At 44.6% G+C, this 26,692-nt stretch overlaps 1 protein-coding gene across 1 annotated transcript; it reads right to left on the reverse strand.

Moving 5' to 3' along the window:
• Positions 1–11,393: 11,393 nt before the first annotated feature.
• Positions 11,394–26,040, reverse strand: LOC114602981 (uncharacterized). The gene is made up of 7 exons (XM_077931105.1): positions 24,541–26,040; positions 19,482–19,616; positions 18,109–18,283; positions 16,470–16,568; positions 14,815–14,906; positions 13,399–13,536; positions 11,394–11,810 (listed from the first exon to the last, which is right to left on the reverse strand). The coding sequence occupies exons 1-7, from the start codon at positions 25,687–25,689 to the stop codon at positions 11,499–11,501; spliced, it is 2,100 nt and encodes a 699-aa protein (XP_077787231.1). The 5' UTR covers positions 25,690–26,040; the 3' UTR covers positions 11,394–11,498.
• Positions 26,041–26,692: the final 652 nt, after the last annotated feature.

The following is a 26,692-nucleotide window of genomic DNA, read 5'->3' on the forward strand; positions in this document are numbered from 1 at the left end:
CTGGGAGAAGATCACGGTGAGTCTGGCTTGAATTTCTCCAAGATTAGAATTTGTGCCCCTTCCTTCCTTCCTTCCTTCCTCTCCCCACCCACTCCACATCCAGCTGAAACTCTCAAAGGGTGCTTTTAATTAGCCAGCTTTTGTGAGCAGTTGGTTTTGAAAAGCGTGACCCCCCCCCTTCCATTTTGCTCACCTCATTAAAACACAGCACAAATTTCCCCTTGGAACACGGTGTTGTCTGGAGATCCTTTCGATCCAGAAAGCACCACCGCCCTGCTGCCTTCACTTCCCCCAGCTTTGAGCCCCTTTCCCCAAATACTGGGGTAATTAGCCCAGCCTTTAGTTTCTGGAGTTCGGCTGAATCAGCTAATGGGCTGCCTGCTGCTCCAGCACACCGGAGTTTGGAGCACAAATAGAAGCAGGCAAATAGGACCTCCAAGACCCAGCTGGGCCACAGACGTCAGATGTTGTTTGAGGCTCCTTTGCAAAGATGGGCTTAATGGCGTCTGCGGAAGAGGGATGGCCGACGTGGTACTGCCAGACTCAAAGCAGCCAAGATGGCCAGTGCTTGAGAGTTGTGGTCCAGCAAACGTCTGCACTGGAAAAGTTGTGAAGGAGGTAGTGAGGGTCAGTAAAGGCAAGTGACGGTCTGGTTTGGGGAGGGGGAAATCGGTGCCCGCCAGAAGTTAGATTCCAATTTCTAGCAGCCCCCGATGGCACAGCCAGTGGTCCCTGTTCTGACATTGAAGGTAGGCTGGGACAGTAATGGCAAGTGATGGCAGCAATGGGAAACCCGTGATATTCTTCTTCTTTATTTGACGAATAATAATAATAATACTAATAATAATAATTTATTTGTACCCTGCCCATCTGGCTGGGTTTCCCCAGTCACTCTGGGCGGCTTCCAACAAAGACCAAAAATACACTAAAATGTCACACTTTAAAAACTTCCCTGAACAGGGCTGCTTTCAGATGTCTTCTGAATGTCAGGTAGTTGTTTGTTTAAAGGCAATTATGAAAAATGTTGGTCAGAAATTAAAAAGGATCTAGAAATTTGGTCAAGATTGAAACTTTCCTTGTTGGGAAGAATTGCAGCTGTGAAAATGAATGTATTGCCAAAGATGTTGTTTTTGTTTCAAACCCTGCAGATCGTGGACAGAGTGGAATGTTTTGGAAAGTGGCAGAAGGACATCATGAAGTTTGTCTGGCAGGGCAAAAAGCCCCGGATAAAATTTAAAATACTAACAGACGCAAAAGAAAGAGGGGGATTTGCCCTGCCGGACTTAAGGTTATACTATGAAGCTGCGTCCTTCTGCTGGATGAGGGATTGGTTCTTATTGGAAAACACTGATGTCCTAGATCTGGAAGGGTTTAACAATGCGTTTGGGTGGCATGCATATTTGTGGTATGACAAGGCAAAGGCTCATAAATTGTTTAAAAACCATATTGTCAGGAAAGCTTTGTTTAATGTCTGGATTAAATATAAAGACTTACTTGAAAATAAGACTCCGAGGTGGCTATCACCAATGGAGGCTAAGGCCCCAAAAAGGCTTAACATGGAGGGTGGCTGGGCAAAATATAGTGAGATAATAGAAAGAGTCGGAGACAATTGGAAGTTGAAGAGTCTAGAAAAATTAAAAGACAAGGTGCGAGACTGGCTACATTATGCCCAAATACAAGAAACTTTTAAAAAGGACAAAAAAATTGGATTCCAGGTGGAGAAATCGAAATTAGAGACAGAATTACTTGAACCTAAGACAAAAGTGCTTTCAAGAATGTATAATTTGTTGCTTAAATGGAACACACAGGATGAGACGGTTAAATCAGCCATGATAAAATGGGCACAAGACATTGGGTACAACATTATGTTTGAAGACTGGGAAAGGTTATGGACCACCGGTATGAAATTCACGGCATGTACTGCCCTGAAAGAAAACATTATGAAAATGATATACAGGTGGTACATGACCCCAGTCAAACTTGCAAAGATATATCATCTGTCTGACAATAAATGTTGGAAATGTAAGGAGGCTGAAGGAACATTCTTTCACCTCTGGTGGACATGCCCGAGGGTGAAGGCTTTTTGGGAAATGATTTATAATGAGTTGAAAAAGGTATTTAAGTATACCTTTCACAAGAAACCAGAGGCCTTTCTCCTGGGCATTGTGGGCCAGAGAGTGTTAAAGAAGGACAGAACCTTCTTTCTATATGCAACTACAGCAGCAAGAATCCTTATAGCAAAATATTGGAAGGCACAGGAGTTACCCACGCTGGAAGAGTGGCATACGCAACTGATGGACTATATGGAACTGGCTGAAATGACCGGCAGAATCCGGGACCTGGGAGAAGAGACAGTGGAAGAGGACTGGAAAAAATTTAAGGACTATTTGCAAAAATATCATAAGTTATATGAATGTTGAGAATTTGCTAAGCTTGGTGAAAACAAACTTCGGCAATTAAGTTTGATTATGGTGGAAATTAAGTTATGAGAGTGAAAGGACTAAATTTTAGAGTAATGTTTATATTTTCAGGATTGATGGAAAAGTGAATACACAACAAGTACCCTAAAGTTAAAATACAAATAGATGAAAGTACAAAAACGCATGAAACAAGGTATTAATTTGCTGTTATTTTTTTATTTATGGTAAAGAATGCAGGGGGTGGAGGATGTGAGGAAGTCCAGTGGATTATGAAAAATTGTCTGCAAAATGTGAATCTTTTCTTCTTTATGATTTTTGTTTTTTCTTTTCTTCTTTTTTGTAAAGTTGCTTTTGTTGAATTATGGACGATGTATCTGACCTTGGAAAGAAGCAATAAAAAATATTATTATAAAAAAAAAAAATATTTTTGCCCATTTCAAAAAAAAAAAAATGAATGTCAGGTAGTTGTTTATCTCTTTGACATCTGCTGGGAGGGTGTTCCACAGGGCGGGTGCCACCACCGAAAAGGCCCTCTGCCTGGTTCCCTGTAGCTTTGCTTCTCGCAATGAGGGAACTGCCAGAAGGCCCTCGGCGCTGGACCTCAGTGTACGGGCAGAACGATGGGGGTGGAGACGCTCCTTCAGGTATACTGGGCCGAGGCCGTTTAGAGCTTTAAAGGTCAACATCAACACTTAATAATCATACATAAATAAGATACATAAATTAAAGGTAAAGGTAAAGGTACCCCTGCCTGTACGGGCCAGTCTTGACAGACTCTAGGGTTGTGCGCTCATCTCACTCAAGAGGCCGGGAGCCAGCGCTGTCCGGAGACACTTCCGGGTCACGTGGCCAGCGTGACATCGCTGCATCTGGCGAGCCAGCGCAGCACACGGAACGCCGTTTACCTTCCCGCTAGTAAGCGGTACCTATTTATCTACTTGCACCCGGGGGTGCTTTCGAACTGCTAGGTTGGCAGGCGCTGGGACCGAGCAACGGGAGCGCACCCCGCTGCGGGGATTCGAACCGCCGACCTTTCGATCAGCAAGTCCTAGGCGCTGAGGCTTTAACCCACAGCGCCACCCGCGTCCCATACATAAATTAACCGTACATAAATTATTACAAAGTACCGGTAATAATAATACATAAATAAGAATAAAAATGTGCGCCACACCCCCGAGACCATTCCATTGTAACTATCCAACCTCCCAAAATTTCAACGCCTCTTGCGATGGTTTGACCCCTTTCTGTTTTAACAGCACAAATTCGACAAACACCTTCCACATCTCCTCAAAATCATTTCTCCTGCCTATTCCCCGCCTTATATATCTCATACACCTCTTTATACCACCCTTCCATTTTATCTTCCGCTTGCCCCTTCTACTTCCTGGCTATCATAACACTTGCAGCTGTCAATAAATTCATAGCCTGCCTGTGATATTCTAGGCATAGTTGGACTCCAACTCCCATAAGCCTCGGCAGCCTGCGGGGCCAATGGTCAACGGTGATGATGATAGGAGTTATAGTTTGGCAACCTTTGGAGGACCATGTGTTTCTTACCCTTGCTTTAGGACAGGGTGGTTCAATGTGTGGCCTGAGGGCTTCATGCAGCCCTTGAGGCCCCCCCCTTTTTTTGGCCCTGGGCAACATTTGACACTCCCCCCCCCCCCGCTCCACCACAGCCCTTGTTCTGCCTTCGCAGAGCTCCCTAAGTGAGACATTGGGCTTTGGGAAGAAGGTGTGAGGATAGGGTCCTTCCTAAAAGCCTAGTCCAGGGGTCAGCAAACTTTTTCAGCTGGGGGCCAGTCCCCTGTTCCTCAGACCTTGTGGGGGGGCCAGAGAATGAATCCCTATGCCCCACAAATAACCCAGAGATGCATTTAAATAAAAGGACACATTCTACTTGTTATGTATTGAGTTGAATAGGATCCAAAATGCAGCAGTCTGATTGGTCCTAGAACAATAGGATTCAGAATGCAGCAGTCTGATTGGTGCACAGGAGCCACCCAATCCAGCTCCAGGTGGAAGTGAATCCGCAACCCGATTGGCCTACAGGAGAATCCCGGAATTAGCCAATCACGTGGGGCCCATTGTGTAAATAATGTATATAAGGCCATTCCTCCTCACCACTATGAGCTGAATAAAGAGCATGAAATCCGCTCTCGACTCGGAGTATATTTCACTACTCATGTAAAAACATGCTGATTCCCGGACCATCCGCGGCCGGATTGAGAAGGCAACTGGGCCGCACCCGGCCCCCGGGCCCTGATTTGCCTACCCCTGGCCTAGTGCCTCTATTGGGCAGCTTTGGGAAGGCAGTGCAAGGGCGGGGTGTGTGTCAAAATTTGGGCTCACTTCCCAACACAGTGTTCTGTGTTGAAGTCCTCTTGCAGCCTGCTTGCTATGAAAAATTGGACCGCCCTGCTTTAGAAGAAGACAGAGTCATGATCGAGATAAATAAGGGCAGTGAAGGCAAGTGATGGTCTCGTTCAGGGAGGGAAAAACCCCTGGTCCTCTTGGTGTTGCCGGACTCCAACTTGCATTGTCACCAGCCAGCAGGGTCAGGGGTGAAGGGAGATGGAGTCCAGCAACAACAAGGGGTCCCTGTGAGAGCAGGATGTTAGCGTGTTTCTCTTTATATCTATGTATATGTGTGTGTGTGTTTAAATTTTCTGTTTTACAATTTAAAATAATCATTTAAAAAGGTAAAGGGACCCCTGACCATTAGGTCTGGTCGTGGCCGACTCTGGGGTTGCGGCGCTCATCTCGCTTTATTGGCAGAGGGAGCCGGCGTACAGCTTCCTTCCAGGTCATGTGGCCAGCATGACTAAGCCGCTTCTGGCGAACCAGAGCAGCGCATGGAAACGTCGTTTACCTTTCCGCTGGAGCGGTACCTATTTATCTACTTGCACTTTGATGTGCTTTCGAACTGCTAGGTTGGCAGGAGCAGGGACTGAGCAATGGGAGCTCACCCCGTTGCGGGGATTTGAACCGCCGACCTTCTGATCGGCAAGTCCTAGGCTCTGTGGTTTAACCCACAGCGCCACCCGCGTCCCTAAATAATCATTTAAGAACCCTTAAAATATTAATAATTCCCTTCTTCTCTTTGCATGGCTCATTTTGCATAACATAAATCCATGCATATTTCGCACAAACTAATCCATTCAGTATTCCATTATTATATCCATCAAAACTTTTTTACATTGTTGAATTTATCTTAATGCTGCCAGCGTTTTCAAGTGTACACAATCTCCTCCCATATATTCAATAAACATTTTCCAATCTTCTCTAAACGTATGTTCTTAATGTTCTCTTATCCTATATTTTAGATCTACAAGCTGTGCATATTCTGTCAACTTAAGTTGCCATTCTTCTTTAGTTGGGACCTTGCTCGTTTTCCATTTTTGGGCTAACGAAACACGGGTCGCAGTAGTGGAATACATAAATAACCTTTTCGGACACATGGGAATTTCCATCTGAATTATCCCCAAAACTTGCTAAAATGTGTAGAAATCAAGATAAAGACTGTTGGGAATGTAAGGAGAAGGAGGGGAATTTACTTCACATGTGGTGGACTTGTACCAGGGTGAGAGCCTTCTGGGATATAATACAGTGGTGCCTCGCAAGACAAAAATAATCCGTTCCGCGAGTCTCTTCGTCTAGCACTTTTTTCGTCTTGCGAAGCAACCCTATTAGCGGTTTAGCGGCTTAGTGGCTATTAAAGGCTTAGCGGCTTAGCGGCTTAGCGGCTAAAAGGCTATTAGCGGCTTAGTGGCTATTAAAGGCTTAGCGGCTTAGCAGCTAAAAGGGTATTAGCGGCTTAGCGGCTATTAAAGGCTTGGCAGCTTAGCGGCTAAAAGGCTATTAGCGGCTTAGCGGCTTAGCAAAAAAACCACAAGACTCGCAAGACATTTTCGTCTTGCAAAGCAAACCCATAGGGAAAATCGTCTTGCGAAGCAACTCAAAAACGGAAAACCCTTTCGTCTAGCGGGTTTTCCGTCTTGCGAGGCATTCGTCTTGCGGGGCACCACTGTATACAACAAATTTAAAAAGGTTTTTAAATATAATTTCAATAAAATACCAGAGGCATTTTTGTTAGGTTTAATTGGAGAGGAAATTAAAAAAAAAAAGAAGTAAATTTGTTTATGCACAACGGCTGCAAGGAAACTTATGGCTCAGAAATGGAAGCAGCAGGAAGTTCCAACATTGGAAGAATGGCAGATCAAGCTTGAATACGTAGAGTTGGCAAAGTTGACGGGGCAGGTCTGGAATCAACGCGACAGACTGTTTCAAAAGGACTGGAGCAAATTTATATTTGACATGAAAGAGCATTGTAAACATCTGAAAACGTTTGTAGGCTTGAGCTGAAACGTTTTGTAATGTGAATATAAGGAACGGATTTACATATAATGAGGTGAAATATAAAAAGAAGATAGAAGGTAAAAAAGTGGCTATAGAAATGCTAAGAATTTAGTAAAGATGTCTGGAAGTCAGAAAGAGGGAGGGAAGGAAGTCGATGCCCAGTTTGAACAAAGTTTTAGTTTATAGAATTATGGAACAGAATGTGATTATGATAAATATGGAAAACTCAATATTTTAATTTTTTTTAAAGAATTATCCCCAACGAAAAGGACTCTGGTTTTGTGTTGTTGTTTTTTGAAAAACACTTTCAAACATTTTTTTCAATTCATTATGGATTATTTCCCGAAACTCTTTTGCCCTTTTACAGGTCCAACTAGCATGGTCCTCCATTCGGGCAGGAGCCTCGGAAGGGCACATTCCATTCCTCAACCGTCTTTTTAACCTCCCAGTCTTCCGCTCCATCTGACGGGAATGCCACGCCGGGCGTTGCCAAACCCACATGGGTGTGGAGCAAGTTTCCCTTGGCATCATCTGACATGCAGAAGTGGTGACATGTCCCCCTTCTGTGCTCAACTCCCACCCACCCCCCTAGCCTTTGCTGCTTTCGGTCCTTTATTGGGCCTGATAAGGGGAGGTGTTTGTGCAGAAAAAAGGATGCCTGGGAGTTTAGCTAATGAGCAGGAGGGAAAGGAGCCCACAGACCAGAATCTCTCTGCTGCGGGCAAAGCAGGGAAACAACTATGGAAAGCAAACTTCTGATGAACCTTGCATTCTATAAATATAAGTTCATAGGAAAGTTAACAGAAACTATATAAGAAATATGTAATTGTGCAGTATAAGATAATCAACAGATAAAGTACAGCGAGACTAATTGGAAGTCGTTTTTAATTTCTTGTTTTACAATTGTTCACATCATTGGGAGGACAAAGGATGTTAGTTATAAGAATTGTGTTGTTTCATATATTGCTACTGTCTGTTTGCCCATTGATAGTTTGTTTATTTGACTGTATGTTTGTGTGTTGGTTGGTTTGCTTTCCTGGCATAAATGTAGTCATACCTCGGGCTTCAGGTTGAGCACTTTCTTTTTTTTTCTTTTTTTAAAAATAATATTTATTAAAAGTTTAAAGATTACAGATAGAAGTAAAAAAAGAGAGAAAGTAAACAATACAAATCAATACATTACAATATTTCTCTAAATAAATTTTAAACTTTTTCCCAATCTTCTTTCACCGTCTCTTCTCCCTGGTCTCGGATTCTGTCAGTCCTTTCTATCAATTCCATATAGTCCATCAACCTGGTGATCTTCTGTCCGAGGCTCTTAACTCTTTTCCATGTCCCTTCTGCAGATCTTCATATTTATACATGCACTTAACTTTATCTTCTGCTGATCTTGTTCTTAATTTCCTTCCTTTGGCGCTGAGGAGTAGATCTCGGGGAAACTCCAACCTAACAATGTCTTTATTCCTTCTCGACCGGTCAGCCCATTCTCCATAGTCAAAACTAAAGTCCATAACAGGTTGAGCACTTTCGGGTTGCGCTCTGTGGCAACCCGGAAGTAACGGAGCGTGTTACTTCCGGGTTTCACCGCTCACGCATGCGCAGACACTCAAAATGACGTCACGCGCATGCACAGAAGCGGAAAAAAGCGACCCGCACACGCGCAGACGTGCCGTCGCGTCTTACGTTCTGTTCAGGATGCGAACGGGGCTCCGAAACGGATCCCGTTCGCATCCCAAGGTACCACTGTATCTATTTTAAAACAATAAAGATATACACATTGGAAAGCAAACTTCCAAAATGAAACTGGGCATTCGGTCGAGTTTGGTTCAGATTTGAGGGGGCAAAATTACACTCCACATCTCCACCCCCACCCACGACTCCCCTGTGAGGAACGGAGGCAGCTTTTCGGTTTCGAGGGGCTTTTTGGTTTAGAAAAAAGGCAAGATTGACATGATAGAAGTTTCAGTATACCTGAAGGAGCGTCTCCACCCCCATCGATCTGCCCGGACACTGAGGTCCAGCGCCAAGGGCCTCCTGGTGGTTCCCTCAAGCAAAGCTACAGGGAACCAGGCAGAGGGCCTTCTCGGTAGTGGCGCCCGCCCTGTGGAACGCCCTCCCATCAGATGTCAAAGCGATAAACAACTACCTGACATTCAGAAGACATCTTAAGGCAGCCCTGTTCAGGGAAGTTTTTAATGTGTGGCATTTTAGTGTATTTTTGGTCTCTGTGGAAGCCGCCCAGAGTGGCTGGGGAAACCCAGCCAGATGGGCGGGGTACAAATAATAAATTATTATTATTATTATTATTATTATTATTATTATTATTATTATTATTGCGTGCCGTGGATAAGGCAGAGAGAGAAAAGCCTGGGTGTCCGATAAAGCTGAACGTTGGAAGATTCAGGAGAAATGAAACTGCTCCTTCATGCGGCACAAAGTTAAACTGTGGAACTCCCTGCCACAGGAGACGGTGATGGCCACCCATCTGGGTGGCTTTAAAAGAGGATCAGGCAAATGCATAGAGGATAAAACTCTCGATGGCTACTAGCCAGGATGACTATGCCGTGCCCATCACAGATGGAGGCAGCAATGCTTCTGAATGCCAGTTTCTGGAAACCAAAGGAGGGGAGAGGGCTCTTGTGTTCGAATCCTGCTTGCGGGTTTCCCTTTGGGGCTCCTGGGTGGGTGCTGTGAGAACAGGAGGCTGGGTTAGAAGGGCCAGAAGGTTCTTCTTATCATCTTATCCTAGGATGGGTTTTGCCAATTTAAAAAATACTACAGTATATGAAAGGGACCCGGGTGGCGCTGTGGGTTAAACCACTGAGCCTAGGGCTTGCCCATCAGAAGGTCGGCGGTTTGAATCCCCGCGATGGGGTGAGCTCCCGTTGCTCGGTCCCTGCCCCTGCCAACCTAGCAGTTCAAAAGCATGTCAAAGTGCAAGTAGATAAATAGGTACCGCTCTGGCGGGAAGGTAAAGGGCATTTCCGTGCGCTGCTCTGGTTCGCCAGAAGCGGCTTAGTCATGCTGGCCACATGACCTGGAAGTTGTCTGCGGACAAATGCCGGCTCCCTTGGCCAGTAAAGCGAGATGAGCGCCGCAACCCCAGAGTCGGCCACGACTGGACCTAATGGTCAGGGGTCCCTTTACCTTTACCTTACAGTATATGAAAGCCAGTGAGGCTGCCTTCATACCATATATTTAAAATGCCTGACTTCCCCGCCGCCACCCCAGATCCTAGGAACGGTAGTTTATCCCCTCCCAGCATGCTTAACAAACTACAATTCCCAGAATTCCTTTGGGAGAAGTTCTGTGCTTTAAATGCATGGTGTGTAGTCAGTGTTGAGTTCCTACGTTCTACTCTACGGACCCCCTGAAATGAACAAGCCTTGGATAGTCATGCCTGTTAACATCAACGGGTCTACTCTGAGTAGGAGGAGTAGCAAGGGCTGCAACCCAAGGAGACAATTTTGAATCAGAGATGGAAAGAAGATAAAGTCTCGACCAGAGAAGAATGGCAGATTAAGTTGATGGATTATGGCGAAACGGCAAAAATGACCGGAAGAATCAGAAATCAGGAAGACTAAAATTTCAATAAGGAATGGGGGATTTTTTAAAATTTATCTTAAAAACCATTGTAAACAGTTAAAATTGTTAGTAGGATTCGAATAACACTTGTAGTTTAATGGTGAATTTTGGATATAATAGAGATGTCAAAGATGTGAATTATTATAAAAGATGCAGGAGTAAATGACTAACAATAGGACCCACAGAGGGGAGGAGGGAAGTCTAGGAGATTCCTTAGAATCTTGTTTTTATGTTATATGTTGGATATGTGTAAAACTGTAATTTGAAAAACCATATATCTCTATCTATCTCTATCTATCTATCTATCTATCTATCCATCTATCTATCATCTATCTATCTATCTATCTATCTATCTATCTATCTATCTATCTATCTAATCTATCTATCACAATTTGGAATCAGAAGGCTAGGATGGGGTATCAGGTGTCAAAGGTCAGGGTAAAGGAGCACACTTTAATGTCATAATATATCTAAAATATCCCTTGTGGATAGGCCTTGGCTGCCACCTAGTGGTCATTGTATGTAAGCTCAGCCTTTGTTTACTGTAACTGCTTTAAGTCTCTTGCAGGGAAAAAAGACAACGCAGAGTCTTGTGGTACCCCGTAGACTAACAAATTTATTGTTTTTTAGACAGAGACAGCTGACTCGGGACACAGGTTAATTAGACGCATGGCACCGTTTGATCCTAACTGTTTGGGTCTAACCACAGCCTGGGGTAGCTTGGTCGGTAGAGCACAAGACTTTATCTTGAGGTCCTGGGTTCGAGTCCCATGTTGGGTGAAAGATTCCTGCATTACATGGCACTGGACTAAATGGACCTGATCTTCTAACGTTCTTATATACCATACATAAATATCCACATCGACAGTGACTTAGGAATCTGCCTAGTGCTAAGCGGAAGCGAAAATGAATGCTGGACACTAAAGCATAGCAGTTTGAGGAAAGCGTCTCCAGATTTTGGGTGCCATAGGAAAATCTGTTTTCCCAGTGCACCCTCCCTTTCACAAAATCCCGGGGGTCCAGAACTCCATCCCCAAACCCCAAAAATAAATAAATAATTTTTTTTAAAAAACCAGGCAAAAGCTCCATATTGGGTGCAATGGGAAAGCTGATTTTCCCAGGGCACCCACCCCTTCACACAGCACCCACAAACCCTGGCAGCAGCTCTGTCTTTTGCAGCGGCATCCTCTCGCAGTCTGGGCGGTGACGCGGGTGGTTCAGCAAATCTGGGCCTCTCTCCTCCTCTCTTGAATTCGGGGGTCCAGAAAGGTGGAGGCGACTTGCCCCCGGGCTCTCTTGGAAAGCAGGACAGGCGCGCCCTTGGCTTCTGTCGCCGATGGTCACGTCAAGCGGCTTCATCCCGTGGTGTCCAAGGGAGCCCCTCTGATCATGGGGCGCTGTCGTGCTTCTCTCGTCCGCCAGGGTCTCAGCTGTACCTGTGCTTGACTGTTGAGAGAGGAAAACAGCTCAGAGCGGAAGGTAAAGCAACACAGCTAGACTGGTGACTGGGAGTGGCTGCCGAGACCACATAACACCGGTCCTGAAAGACCTACGTTGGCTCCCAGTACGTTTCCGAGCACAATTCAAAATGTTGATGCTGACCTTTAAAACCCTAAACGGCCTCGGTCCAGTATACCTGAAGGAGCGTCTCCACCCCCATCGTTCTGCCCGGACACTGAGGTCCAGCTCTGAGGGCTTTCTGGCGGTTCCCTCCCTGCAAGAAGCGAGGTTACAGGGAAACAGGCAGAGGGCCTTCTTGGTGGTGGCACCTGACCTGTGGAATGCCCTCCCACCAGATGTCAAGGAAATAAACAACTACAGTGGTACCTCGGGTTACAGACGCTTCAGGTTACAGACTCTGCTAACCCAGAAATGGTACCTTGGGTTAAGAACTTTGCTTCTGGATGAGAACAGAAATTGCACAGCGGCAGCAGGAGGCCCCATTAGCTAAAGTGGTACCTTAGGTTAAGAACAGTTTCAGGTTAAGAACGGACCTCCGGAACGAATTAAGTTCTTAACCCGAGGTACCACTGTATCTGACTTTGAGAAGACATCTGAAGGGAGCCCTGTTTAGGGAAGCTTTGAATATTTGATGAATTATTGTATTTTAATATTTTGCTGGAAGCCGCCCAGAGTGGCTGGGGAAACCCAGACAGATGGGTGGGTTATAAATAATAAATTATTTATTATTATTATTATTATTATTATTATTATTATTATTATTATTATTATTTTCAAATAGCTTATCTCCCTCTCTGCAGGGAAGCAGTGACATTGAGAAATCTGTACTAGAGGAATTCAGTTCCTTCCCCGCCCCCCTTCATTTTTACTATGCCGTATAAATGGATCAGGGCAATGGCCCATCTAGGCCAAGATCTTCTTCTTGCCCTGATGGGGGAATCCTACAAGCAGGATCCGTGCACTAGAGTACCCTCCCTTCCTGTGGCTTCCAGCAACTGAGATTCAGAAGCGTTTCTGCCTGCGACTGGCAGAACACAGACATCATGGCTTGCTGCCTCCTCCATAAATTTGCCCAGTCCTCTTTTAAAGCCATCCGAGTTGGTGGCTGCCTGTGGCAGTGAGTTCCGCAGGCTAACTCTGAAGGGCTTTCTTTTATCGGCCTTGAATCTTCCTGCACTCAACTTCATTGGATCTCTGTGAGTTCTAGTGTTATGAGAGAGAAGGTGGGGGAAAACCTTCCTCTACCTACTTTCTCCACCCCATGCTTAATTTTGCAAACTTCTGTCATGTCGCCTCTTGCATGCCTTTTCTCTTAGAACAAAATCCCAGACGCTGTAGCTCAGTGGGGGAGCAGTTGCTTTGCATGCAGGTGGTTCTGGGTACGATTCCCGACTTCTCCAGGTAGACCTGGCAGAGGCTCCCTCAAAATCCTGGAGAGCTTCTGCCGGTCCACTGTGGCGAGCTGGCAAGCATGTCTACTGTTGCCACAGCCATTATTATGGGGATTAAGCCAGCTCTAAATCAATGGCTGAAATGATGTCAGCCCACTATTTCAGAGCAATCAACGCCATACTTTCTGGATGGAGGCGAGGCTGAGTTCCATCTTCTTCTTCTGCGATAACGCCGGATTCCAATGGCACACAAGGCTATCATTCTGGATGCTGTAATTCTTATTCCCAAGCAGCCAGTAAGTCTTCATTTTCCCTTTTCCCTGCCCAGGATGAGAGAGAAAAGAGGAGATTTTTAAACCCTGAGCCTAGCCAAGGTAGAAGAAGAAGAAGAGTTTGGATTTGATATCCCGCCTTTCACTCCCCTTCAGGAGTCTCAAAGCGGCTAACAATCACCTTTCCCTTCCTCCCCCACAACAAACACTCCGTGAGGTGAGTGGGGCTGAGAGACTTCAGAAAAGTGTGACTGGCCCAAGGTCACCCAGCAGCTGCATGTGGAGGAGCGGAGACGCGAACCCGGTTCCCCAGATTACAAGACTACCGCTCTTAATCACTACACCACACTGGCTCTCAAGGTGATGTAACCATGTGTGTGCATGCGCGCATATGAGCTGGTCTTTGACTGTAATAAATTATCTATCATATGTGTGTCTGGGTGGAGGTATTTGGGAATTCTCAGAAGCCAAAGAAATCGGCACAGCCGTGAAATCGGGGGTTCAGAATCAGCGCAGCTTCAAACGCTTCGGTCCGCCATCTTGATTCAAAATGGCACATGGTTGCATCCAGACACAGGCAAAAACCAGCTCCCTTGATCTGAGGAACCTAAACCTAAATTTGGTCAAAACCTGTGCAGTTTTAAAAGTGTTCGTCTGCCTTCTTGATGCAAAATGGCACCCAATTGTTTCCAAACATAGATGAAAACCTGCCCCTTGGTTTCGTGCAACATTTGGCCAGGATATCTCGAGAGGTGTGCAAACGCACAGCGAATGGAAAAACAACTTTCCAAAACGTATAGTCGATTATTAAGTATTTGGTAAATGTAATCAAATTTTTAAAAATAATAATAACAGAAAGTTATTTTCACCCTCTTTTTCTTTATATATAAATCCAGAATGGATTGTAGCCAGTGCTGGTCGTACTCAGAGTAGACCCACTGAAGTTAATGGATGTGAGTGACTCCATTAATTTCAACAGGTTTGCTCTGTGTTGAACTTAGTCAGAAACAATCCAGAGTGTGATATCTGGCTCCAACTGGGGCACCCTAGAAATCTCACTTCATTTTTTTAAAACACAAAATAAAGTTACTAGTCCTCAAGATTAACTTAGGTCCCACTAATTTCAAATTAATACAACTTAATTGGATAACAACCTATAGTTAGTCCTGCTCAGAGCAGACCCATTAATCTCAAGGGATCTCCTCTGATTAAAACTGAGTTCGGCACAACCCCACTGTAAGCTCCTTGGGGCAGAGAACTCGCCTTCCTTTCTCCTGCAAATGCCCCAGGCTGTGCTAAATGAGCGGAGATAATAGTAGCAGTCACCTTCACTTCAATCTCCCCTCTCAGCTCAATGTCATAGGCATCGTCCTTCAGCAGCGCAAGGTATGTGGCCGAACTGATGTGAATCTTCTGAGCTGGGAAATGAGTTATCAGAAGACACATGGTTAAACGCAGAGCTGTCCTTGCGTCACCTCCCAGTCAAAAGGGGAAACTGTAGGTCAAACCCCCACAACCCATAATCCTCCTTGTTTGTTTGTTTGTTTGTTTGTTGATTGATTGATTTACTACAGTAGTACCTTGGTTCTCAAACTTAATCCGTTCCCGAAGTCCGTTCCAAAACCAAAGCGTTCCAAAACCAAGGTGCGCTTTCCCATAGAAAGTAATGCAAAATGGATTCATCTGTTCCAGACTTTTAAAAAAAAACCCTTAAAACAGCCATTTAACATGAAATTCAAAATTGCAAAAAAGAAAATTTAATAAAAAATTATACACACACACATATATATATGATGTCAAGAAATAACTATACAACCTTTATAAGACATCTGAAGGCAGCCCGGCATAGGGAAGTTTTTAATGTTTAATTACGTTTTGGTATATGCTGGACTATTTATGTATGCGACCACGGCTGCGGCGATGTTATTGGCCCAGAGATGGAAAGAAGATAAAGTCCCGACCAGAGAAGAATGGCAGATCAAGTTGATGGATTATTCCGAAATGGCTAAAATGACTGGATGAATCAGAAATCAGGAAGACCAAATTTTTAATAAGGAATGGGGGAAATTTATAACCTCCCAGCATCCTTAACAAACTACAGTTCCTAGAATTTCTTAGAGAGAAGTCGTGTGCTTTAAATGCATGCTGTGTAAACAGTCTGAGCGTTCTACTCTATGGGCCCAGTGAAATTAATAAGGCTTGGTTAGTCATGCATGTTAACATCAATGGGTCTACTCTGAGTAGGAGGAGTAGCAAGGTCTACAAGCCAAGTACAGTGGTACCTCGGGTTACAGACGCTTCAGGTTACAGACTCCACTAACCCAGAAATAGTACCTCGGGTTAAGAACTTTGCTTCAGGATGAGAACAGAAATCGTGCAGCGGTGGCACAGCAGCCCCATTAGCTAAAGTGCTGCTTCAGGTTAAGAACAGACCTCCAGAACAAATTAAGTTCTTAACCCGAGGTACCACTGTAAAACAATTTGGAATCACAGTTGGAAGTCTCGCCCAAAGAAGAATGACAGATTAAATAGATGGATTATTCCAAAACGGCAAAAGTGACCGGAAGAATCAGAAATCAGGAAGACTAAAATTTCAAAAAGGAACAGGGGAAATTGATAATTTATCTTAAAAACCATTGTAAACAGTGAAAATCGTTAGTAGGATTGGAATATCACTTGTAGTTTAAGGGTGAATTTTGGACATAATGGAGATGTAAAAGACTTGGATTATTATAAAAGATTCAGAAGGAAATGAATAACAATAGGACCCACAGAGGGAATAAGGGAAGTCCAGGAGGTTCTTCGGCATCTTGTTTCTATGTTGTATGTTCGATATGTGACTGTAAAGTTTTAATCTAAAAAACCAAATGAAGAAATTAAAAACAAACAGAATCAAGCAAACTGGCTGTGGTGGCAAGCTCTCTGGGATCTCGTGGGGCAGAGGGACGTGGGGGGAGGTGGCGGGGGGCACAGCCACTCACGCAAACTGGTGGACTCCATACGAGAGGCTGTGTTCACCGTGTCACCAAAGAGGCAATACCTAGGCATTTTGTGTCCGACGACGCCAGCCACACACGGACCTAGATGGGAGAAACAGGGAGAGGGAGAGAAGGGTAAATGTCAGGGCGGACGGAGATGATTTGTTGTTCAATAACCTAAGAGTAACCCGCTGGATCAGGCCAGATCCACTTCAGCATCCTTTTCTTACAGTAGCCAACAACAGTGGTTCTTTGGTTCTCAAACTTAATCTGTTCTGGAAGTCCGTTCCAAAACCAAGGCACGCTTCCCCATAGAAAGCAACGCAAAATGGATTCATCCGTCCCAGACTTTTAAAAACAACCCCTATTTGCCATGCATTTTACTATCGAACGAGACCGTTGATCCATAAAATGAGAGCAATAAACAATGTACTGCAGTCACACAATCGATCAGTAGCTGAACTGGGTTCCACACAGTCACAAAGACAAAATGAAAAAACAAACCAACCGCAAAAACGAAAATGAAAAAGAAATAGCAAAAGCAAACAGACCTCAGCGTAACACTCAAAATGGAAGTGTGGCCCTCAAATTGGAAGCGTAACACTCAAAACGGAGTACGTTCGGCTTCCGAAAAAAGTTTGCAAACCGAAACACTTACCGGGTTTGCAGTGTTTGGGTTCCAAGTTCTTTGAGTATCAAGGTGTTTGAGGACCAAGGTACCACTGTATATGGAAAACCAGAGCACAAGACCTCTCTCCTTGCCAGTGTGGTGTAGTGGTTAAGAGCGGTGGACTCGTAATCTGGTGAACCAGGTTCGCTTCCCCGCTCCTCCACATGCAGCTGCTGGGTGACCTTGGGCCAGTCACACTTCTCTGAAGTCTCTCAGCCCCACTCACCTCACAGAGTGTTTGTTGTGGAGCAGGAAGGGAAAGGAGATTGTTAGCCGCTTTGAGACTCCTTTGGGTAGTGATAAAGCAGGACATCAAATCCAAACTACTCCTCCTCCTCCTCCTCTTCTTCTTCTTTTTCTTCTTCTTCTTCTTCTTCGGAGGCAGAACGTAGCCATCGTGGCTAGTAGCCATCAATAGCACTCTCCTCCTCCACAAATTTGTCTAATCCTCTCTTAAAGCCACCCACTCTTAGTGGCCATCCCTGCTTCCTGTGGCAGGAAGTTCCGTAGTTTAACTTTGTGCTGCATGGACTGAAATTCAGGAGATTTCTGTCGCGAATCTCCCAGCATTCAGCTTCAGAGGATGTCCTCGGTTACCAGAGGGAGGAAAAAATTGTTCCCTGCCGTGCTAAACTTCTACACGTCACCTCTTACTTGCTTTTTCTCTCAACGGAAAAGTCCCAAACAATGCAAACTTTCCCCATAGGGGGAGTCGCTCCACCCCCTTTATCATTGCAGTCACTGATTTAGTTAAATAATGTGCACTGCTTGATTGTAGAACGACAACAACAACCCGACACTCACAAATCAGTTTACAAAAAGAATAAAAATGAAACTATCGGGTTTTTAAAAATCAGTTAAATGCCTTTAAAAATGATTAAAACTGACAGAAAGGTGAATATCAAGTCAAAGAGTTGGACAGTGCTGCCCCCATATGGCTGCCTCTTCTCCATCTCTGCCAACCTGTCTCACCTGTGTGAATCCCAGCCCGTAGCTGCAGTTTGCCGCTGGGCATGTGGGGTATCACAACTTGCCGGACGGCGGCCACCAAGTCCAGAGCCATCTTGGCGATCTCATCAGCATGCTTCGTGCCGTTTCTCTCTGGCAAGCCGCTCACGACCATGTAGGCGTCCCCGATGGTCTCCACCTGGTGGGGAAGAGGGACCCAAAAACTGTGGAATCGGAAGAGACCTTGAGGGTCATTTAATCAAGATCTGAGTGAAAATATAAAGCATGCTTTCGGTGGCTTGGTCACCCTGCAAATTATTATTATTATTATTATTATTATAAATTTATTTCTACCTGCCTTTAAACCTAAGGGTAATTAAGACACAATATTAAAAGCAGTTTGAAATGACTTACAATCTCAAAAATAGGCATCAAAAGAGGCGCATCTCCAACAAATACACACACACACACACACACACACACACACACACATATGGTTGTCACATTAAAGTTTAACAATCACATATCCAACTTACAACATAAAGACAAGATTCCAAAGAACCTCCTGGACTTCCCTCTTCTCCTTTGTGGGTCCTATTGCTAATCATTTCCTCCTGCATCTTGTAATAAATAATAATAATAATAATAATAATAATAATAATAATAATAATAATAATAATACAAATTTATTTATACCCTGCCCTCCCTAGCCAAGACCGGGCTCAGGACGGCTAACAACCAATAATAAAAACAAGTTGATTAAAATACAATTTAAAAAAGATTAAAATACAGCATTAAAACATTAGGATGCAGCCTCTTCACAGGAGGAGAAAAGGGAAAAGAAAGAGGGGGAGGGAATCAAATTGGCTCCAAGCCAAAGGCCAGGCGGAACAACTCTGTCTTACAGACCCTGCAGAAAGAAATCAGATCCTGCAGGGCCCTGGTCTCATGAGACAGAGCGTTCCACCAGGCTGGAGCCAGTGTTGAGAAGGCCCTTTTACTATAATCCAAACCTTTTGCATCCCCATTATGTCCAAAATTCACCATTAAACTACAAGTGCTATTCCAATCCTACTAACTGTTTTTGCTGTTTACAATGGTTTTTAAGATAAATTATAAATTTCCCCCATTCCTTATTAAAATTTTGATCTTCTTGATTTCTGATTCTTCTGGTCATTTTAGCCATTTCAGCATAATCCATCAAGTTGATCCATCAAGTTGATCTCCAGAAAACCTTATGTTGGTTGTTATTATTATTCACAACGGCCCTGCCAGGTAGGGCCCTGGAGGGAAAGCGCTCTGGCCACTCCGTCGTTTTTGGGTTGCCCTCTTCTTTTCCTGCCTGAGAAGTCTTCCCTGACCACCCCGCTGCTTTAACAAAGCCGGAAGCCACTGACCTTGTAAACGTCGTAGGATTCGATCCGGGTATCGAAGCAGACGTAGAGGTTGTTGAGCATCTCAACCACCTGTAACGGGGTGCAGGAGGCGGCGATGCTGGTGAAGCCCACGACATCCGAGAAGAAGATGGTTACCTGTTGTGGGGAGATGGATTGGGCTCATCATACCTCATCATCATAAGGAGAAAATCCAAAACTATGGTTATGAAGCAATGGGAGTTCTTAAATGATTCTTTACAAAACCAGGGCTCGACTATAAAAATCTGGTTGTGTTTAGAATAATCTTGTGTGTAATATAAAAAATACAAAGTGAGACATTAAGGAAATCTAAAGGGAAAATATGAAGAACAGAGGATCTGACGAACGGATTATTAAGAGCGTGTGAGGCAAACAGTGGAAGTCTTTTTTTTAAAAAACACACACACTTTTTTTAGGTAGATAAGGACAAAATGAAATTATACAACTGAATATAAATATTGATGGGAAATGGCTATGTATAGTGAATACTTATCTACTTTTAAAAATTTTCACCTATGATCCATTTCTTTTACTTCTTAATTTTTTTTTCTTTTTTCTGATATCTTATCTTTCATTTCACTCCTTTATTGTGAATAGCATTTTATAGAGGTATAAATAACTGTAAATATGAAAAGAGACAAAGTATTCTCTATTTTTTTTCCTTGGTTATATGTATTTTCTTTTTCTTTTGTATTTTCTTTTGTTGTAAATATGTATGTTTTCTAATTTGTACTTAATAAAAATGTAATTAAAAAAAATCATACCTCTCCAACAAAGGGGGCTGGCTCCTGGGTTACAGGTAGAGCTGGCTCCAGGTTAGGGGGGGCTCCATAAGGTGAGCACTTTCCTACTGTAGGGGTGCCCCAGGCCTACTTGGAAGTAGAGGGGAGGCAGTGGTAATAGTGCAGACCCACCAAGTTGTGGGATGCGATCCACTGGGAGTAGTCAAATACAACATTCCTTGTTTTCCTAGAGTGGACATGCAAGGGGATGTTGGTCCAGCCAGTCGAAACTTCCTGTTCCCCCTGAGCTGGAGCATCCTGCCTTGCATGTGACTAGAGGTGGGCGTGACCTTACCTGTCCAGGTAACAAAAGGAAGAGTCACGCAGCAACCTTCCCTCTTTTTGACTTCCTTCGTCATTTGACCAGCTTTTAGCTAGGACCAGTGGCGTAGCGTGGGGGGTGCAGGGGGAGCCGGCCGCACCGGGCGCAACATCTGGGGTTAGGGCAAATCCACAGGTTAGGGGCGCAAATCCACGGGTTAGGGGGCGCAAATTACTTGCCTTGCCCCGGGTGCTGACAACCCACGCTACGCCACTGGCTAGGACTGCTCTGTTAGCTCTCAGCTAGCAGAAGCACTGGGATTATTCCCTCATACAGTGGTACCTCGCAAGACGAATGCCTCGCAAGACGGAAAACTCACAAGACAAAAGGGTTTTTGGTTTTTTGAGCTGCTTCGCAAGACGATTTTCCCTATGGGCTTGCTTCGCAAGACGGAAACGTCTTGCAAGTTTGTTTCCTTTTTCTTAAAACCGTTAATACAGTTGCGACTTGACTTCGAGGAGCAACTCATAGCACGCGTTGTGGTAGCCTTTTCTGAGGTTTTTGAAGACTTTGGTGATTTTTGAAGCTTTTCCAAAACTTTTCCGAAACCGTGCTTCCCAAGACGAAAAAATCGCAAGACGAAAAAACTCACGAAACAAATTAATTTCGTCTTGCGAGGCACCACTGTATAGGGTAGATCCACATGTACATATTTGTAGCTAAGTCTGCCTTCAGGAATCCAACTGTGAACTGATGTGAGTAAACTTCTTTTATTGACTTTGAATAAGATTGTTGTGTCTTTATTCTTTTAAAAGGGATTAAAGGGAATTTACCAGGAATATACAATTCAATCTGAAGACAGACTGAATTGTATAATAGTGAGAGGCTTACACAAGCCTGCAACCAGCTATCTGCTGTGCATGTCACAAAGAGGAATGTAACTCTGCTACATAAAGAAACTCACTAGCGCAAGTTAGGAAGGATATTAATAAACAATATATCCTCTCCTGCCACCCTGAACATTCTCACACAAGCGTCCCTTATTTTCCAGGGACAGTTCCCGATTTACAGAAGCCTTCCAGGTTCTGATTTGATCCTGGAATGTCCCCCTTTTCCTTTTCTGTTTTCATTGGAGAAAAGTTGAAGGGTATGGACGTCCTTATTTTCATTGGATAAATGTTGGAGGGTATGGAGTTATCTGACCCCCGAGCCACCTGAAGGCAGTTGTTTAAATGTTTAATGTTTTATTGCATTTTTATATATGTTGGAAGTCACGCAAGAGTGGCTGGGGCAACCCAGTCAGATGAGCGGGGTACTGTATAAGTCAGGCATAGGCAAACTCAGCCCTCCAGATGTTTTAGGACTACAACTCCCATGATCTCTAGCTAACATGACCCGTGGTCAGCGATGATGGAAATTGTAGTCTCAAAACATCTGGAGGGCCAAGTTTGCCTATGCCTGGTATAAGTAAGCAAGTAAGTAAGTAAGTAAGTAAGTAAGTAAGTAAGTAAGTAAATAATAGAATAGGACATTCCTATTTTCATCGGAGAAAAATCGGAGCTGCTGTTTTAATTTCCCATTTTAGCATCTTGGGAAATCAAAATGGCTGCATGGCTGCTCTCAGACTAGCGGGACTGCTCTTTAAATTTCCCCACAATCCATCGAAGCATGGCCACCACCATGAGCATTGTGGGAAATAAAAATGGCTGCTCCCAGACATTGTGGCGGCTGTTAGCAGGCTGCTTTTCTTCCGGGCCAAACCATCATGGGACAAGTGTTTAAGCAGCTATCACATCTATGCGATAGATAGCCGTGTGCTTACGTGTTTGTTACGTTTTTATCTCACCTTTTTCTCCACGGGAGCTCCAGGTGGCTCACTCATTTAACCCCCACAACAACCCTGTGAGGTGGGTGAGGCTGAAAGGCAATGACTGGCCCAGTGAGCTTCACAGCCTAGTGGAGATTCGAACCCAGGTCTCCCAGGTCCCAGTCCAGAACTCTAACCACTACACTACTCCAGGTTTGGGAAAACAGCTCCACAGCAGGGTTTGAGGAAAGATGTCTTTCCTGTGATTATAAAAATCCCTCTTTGATATTCTGCCCTAAAGGCTGCCCGGATCCTTGCTTAATTCTTCGTTTCCCCCCTCTGAATTCCCTATAGCTGCCGCAATTATCTCCAGGTGTCTTTCTGCAATTCTCTCTTCCAAGGCTTCGTCTTTGATGCCGAGGGTTCTGATCCGGCTGTTCGTAATTGCTCAATTACGGGATTGTTTAGGAAATTACACCTCTCGTTGAAATGCAAATGTACCGTAATTCTTTTTCGGGGTGGGGTTGGGTCAAGAGGGTCCCCCCGCATGACGATCGCCGAGCACCCAGAGATGAGAGAGGAGACGGTGAAAATGAGGTCATTTATTTCCCTGCAAGGTACCATTTCCTGGCAAACCTTTGGGGAGTAGAAGGCGTTTCAAAATGGTTGCCAGCATGTGACCACTCAAGAGGTGCGAGGGAACTATGAGGAGCAGTAGCTCTTCATAGAATTCTTATCACTAAGGCATAAAGACAACAGCCAATAAAATCTTTTGTTATTGAGAATTTTGGACTGTCTCACCAGAGTGGTGCATGCTATAGTTATCTCTCGCTCAGACTACTGCAATGCGCTCTACGTGGGGCTACCTTTGACAGTGACCCGGAAACTACAACTAATCCAGAATGCGGCAGCTAGACTGGTGACTGGGAGCGGCCGCCGAGACCACATAACACTGGTCCTGAAAGACCTACATTGGCTCCCAGTACGTTTCCGAGCACAATTCAAAGTGTTGGTGCTGACCTTGAAAGCCCTAAATGGCCTCAGCCCAGTATACCTGAAGGAGCATCTCCACCCCCATCATTCTGCCCAGACACTGAGGTTCAGCTCTGAGGGCCTTCTGGCGGTTCCCTCATTGCGAGAAGTGAGGCTACAGGGAACCAGACAGAGGGCCTTCTTGGTAGTAGCACCTGTCCTGTGGAACGCCTTCCCACCGATGTCAAAGAGAAAAACAACTACCAGACTTTTAGAAGACATCTGAAGGCAGCCCTGTTTAGGGAAGCTTTTAATGTTTAACAGACTATTGTATTTTAATATTTTGTTGGAAGCTGCTCAGAGTGGCTTAATTATATTATTATTATCTGAACGAAAAACTGTTCATTTGGTATTTGGAGAAAGGGGTCTGTTGGGAAGCCTCAAGCCTCTTGGCGTATTATCTGTTTTTATTTATTCGATTTATTTGCAAAATTTCCTACCCTGTCGACATATACCATCACTCTCCTCTGGGCCACGCTTTCAGAATAAAAATCTGCTCACGCTCAGAAATACATCGGAAAACACAACTAGGATTGTCCTCTGTATCACTTGATGTCCTTGCTCTCATTTTGAAAAGGTATCTATCCATTAAAAAATATTTTGATACTACACTACACTGAAATGTTGAAATGTTTCTTTGATTGTCCTCAAACCTTCCTGCCACGCTTGGCATCCTCTTGTGCTACATCGCTAGGACCTCAGAGAGACCAGCATTCGAATCCCCCCACTTGGAGCTCCCTGGATGGCCTCGGTGCCAGTCATTGCCTCTTGGCCTAACCTACCTCAAATGGTTGTTTTGAGGATAGACTGAGGAGGGAGATCACTGGGTACAATGCCTTGAGTTCCTTGGAGAAAAAAGTGGGATTTAAAGATTAATAATAATTTTTAAAATGTAACACGGTGGCAAACATTTGAAGGCTGAAAGATGCTGTTTCTGGCAACCCTGAACTCACTGGCAGAGAAAATGTGGTTGGTTTCTCACTGTTTTGTAGGATGTTTTTGATGGAGGTGGTTGATGCACTGGGATCCTTTGGGAGGAAAGGTGGGATACAAATTTTATTCTTTATTTATTCTCTGCACTGACTGCCCTTGAGAGATGTCCCTGATTCAAAGAGACCAGGCTAGCAGTGTGCAAGTCACCTGTGACGGCGTTTTTACCTGGTCGTAATTTTCTGCCTCCACATGCTTGCGTTTCCTCAGCTGCTTGGCGACGGATTTGGGCAACATCTGGTGCAGGAGGTCCTCAGCCAAGCTCCGCTCACGTTTCAAATCCTCCGTCCGTTCCTTGAGGCTCCTTGCATAATTCTGGATCCAATCTGTCATCTCCTTGAACGACACCAGGACGATGGGGTAGATGAGGCTGGAGACCGCCAGAAGGCAGATCTTGAGGCTCACCAGGGAGAGGACATCTCTGGATTTCTTGCCAAGCCTCTGCCGGCTCTTCTCCCACAAGCAGGCCTGGAAGGAATCCAAGTCCTTCACCAAATGCTCGTCCGGTGGCAATGGCAAGGGTGGTGGGGAGAAAACTGGGATGCCCCCATATTGGGTGGAAGAGATGGAGAGGTTTGGGTTCTCCGCCCAACAGCCTTGAACGCTTTCGGATGCGATGACGGCATAGGTCAGAACGGCAGACATTTGGTACCACAGGCCTTGGGCGTCCACAGAAGATGATGGAGGCATCTCTTGGGACTTCAGGAAGCCTCCTTTGGTTCTGAGGATGGCTCTGAGGGACGCCACATCAACCCAATCCGGGTTCGACTTTATCGCTTCAAGGTCTTCCTCAGGACTCCCAAGCACCTCGAGGATTTCGGAAACAATCCTGGACCATGCGAGAACCATCGACGCTGCTTGGGTGCCATTCAGCTTCTCCCTGATTTGGCTGGCGAAAGTTTGGCACCCAAAGTCTTTCTTGCATGGCACCTGCATCCCATGGTCCTTCCCTCCGGATCCCTCGCAGGAAACGGCAAACTTCCCCAACGCACGATCCAGGAAGAACGTGTTCAGTGCTTTGCCCTCGCCATCTTCCTGGCTACGAATCTCATCTCGGAAGAGGCTGGCGAGATGGAGGACCCAGACGGTCTGGCAGGAGGGGATGCTGGCGAGGGCCGCCTTGGCGTTCCTCCACGATTCCAGAGTTTTGCTTAAATCCAGAGAGATGCTCCCCATCAGGGTGGCCACGGAGACCAGGCAGGCGACCAGGATTCGCCTCACTGTCTTGCTGGTGCTACAGGGACAGAAGCTGAGGAAAGGAAAGGAGAAACTGGTTAATTTCGTCCCCTTCACAAGTGGAAAGGTATGCAGACTCATAGAATTGTAGAGAAAGGGACCGAAGGATAATCTAGTGACTAGTCCAACCCCCTGCAATGCAGGAATCACAGCTGAGTCAATATCAATCTCAGTTTTTCTCCCTTTCTCATTTTTCCATTCATAAGTTCATTTCTCCACATTTTCACGTCACATCAGGTTTTCCCGGCTGGATAAACGGGACATAAAGTAATTGAAAACAGTTTAAAGCAATAAGACAACAAATCAACAGCCTTTTTGATGGGTTATTCTTATCTTTTTGGATGATGAATTATTCTTAATGTCAGTAGGAATTGGTGGTGTTTGTTTTTTCCTCTTCCTTCTCCCTTTCCCCCCTCTGCTATATTTGTAATAAAACACACACATAAGAGCACCTCTGTGCAAATAAATAAAAAGAGGGAAAATAAAACCCCACTTTTTTTCCAGAGCAACTATAGTGAAAATGATGCAACTGGACAACAGGGCATTTGATGGTGAGTTAATAGGAGAAAAATTTATTCTGGAAGATTGCTTCATGAATTTGCTGCGGAGCTTGGGATTTTTTTGATGAACCCATAGGGCAAGATGGAGCTGTGGCGATGATCCAGAAATGTGATGGTTTAACATCCTCCTCTGCAGTAATAAGTATCAGCATAAAATTTATTGGTTTCCTACTAAGCCTTGCCGGTTGAAACGAGTCTAGCAAACTAGAAAAGTCTAGCAAACATTTATCTCACACAAATTGGTTTAGATATCAGCTCTTTTATTGATGCAAACTGGGGGGGGGGGGATCCAAAATGGATCGCAAGACGTTTTAGACAAAAATATGAACATTTGAGGGAACAAATGGTTTGCATTTGTGAATAATTCCATTCCTGTCTTAGCTCTGCTTCTGAGCTATTCAATTTTCTGATTCTGACAATACAAGTTTTTACGTTTCAAGTTAACCGTGCAATTTTTAAAACAAAAACACCTAGCAATCTCAATGTTTTAAAAAATCAGTTTCTACGCCACTAGCCCATTTTCT

Source organism: Podarcis muralis, chromosome 7 (assembly GCF_964188315.1).
Source record: "Podarcis muralis chromosome 7, rPodMur119.hap1.1, whole genome shotgun sequence".
Classification (NCBI taxonomy): domain Eukaryota; kingdom Metazoa; phylum Chordata; class Lepidosauria; order Squamata; family Lacertidae; genus Podarcis; species Podarcis muralis.

Coding starts and splice junctions, on each gene's coding strand:
- LOC114602981 (XM_077931105.1), bottom strand. CDS start 25,689: ATGAGTCTGCATACCTTTCCACTTGTGAAGGGGACGAAATTAACCAGT. Junction 13,537..14,814: donor GAGGGGAGATTGAAGTGAAG/GTGACTGCTACT, acceptor CATCCTGGGCAG/GGAAAAGGGAAAATGAAGAC. Junction 11,811..13,398: donor GCCTCGCCTCCATCCAGAAA/GTATGGCGTTGA, acceptor CTCTCTCAACAG/TCAAGCACAGGTACAGCTGA.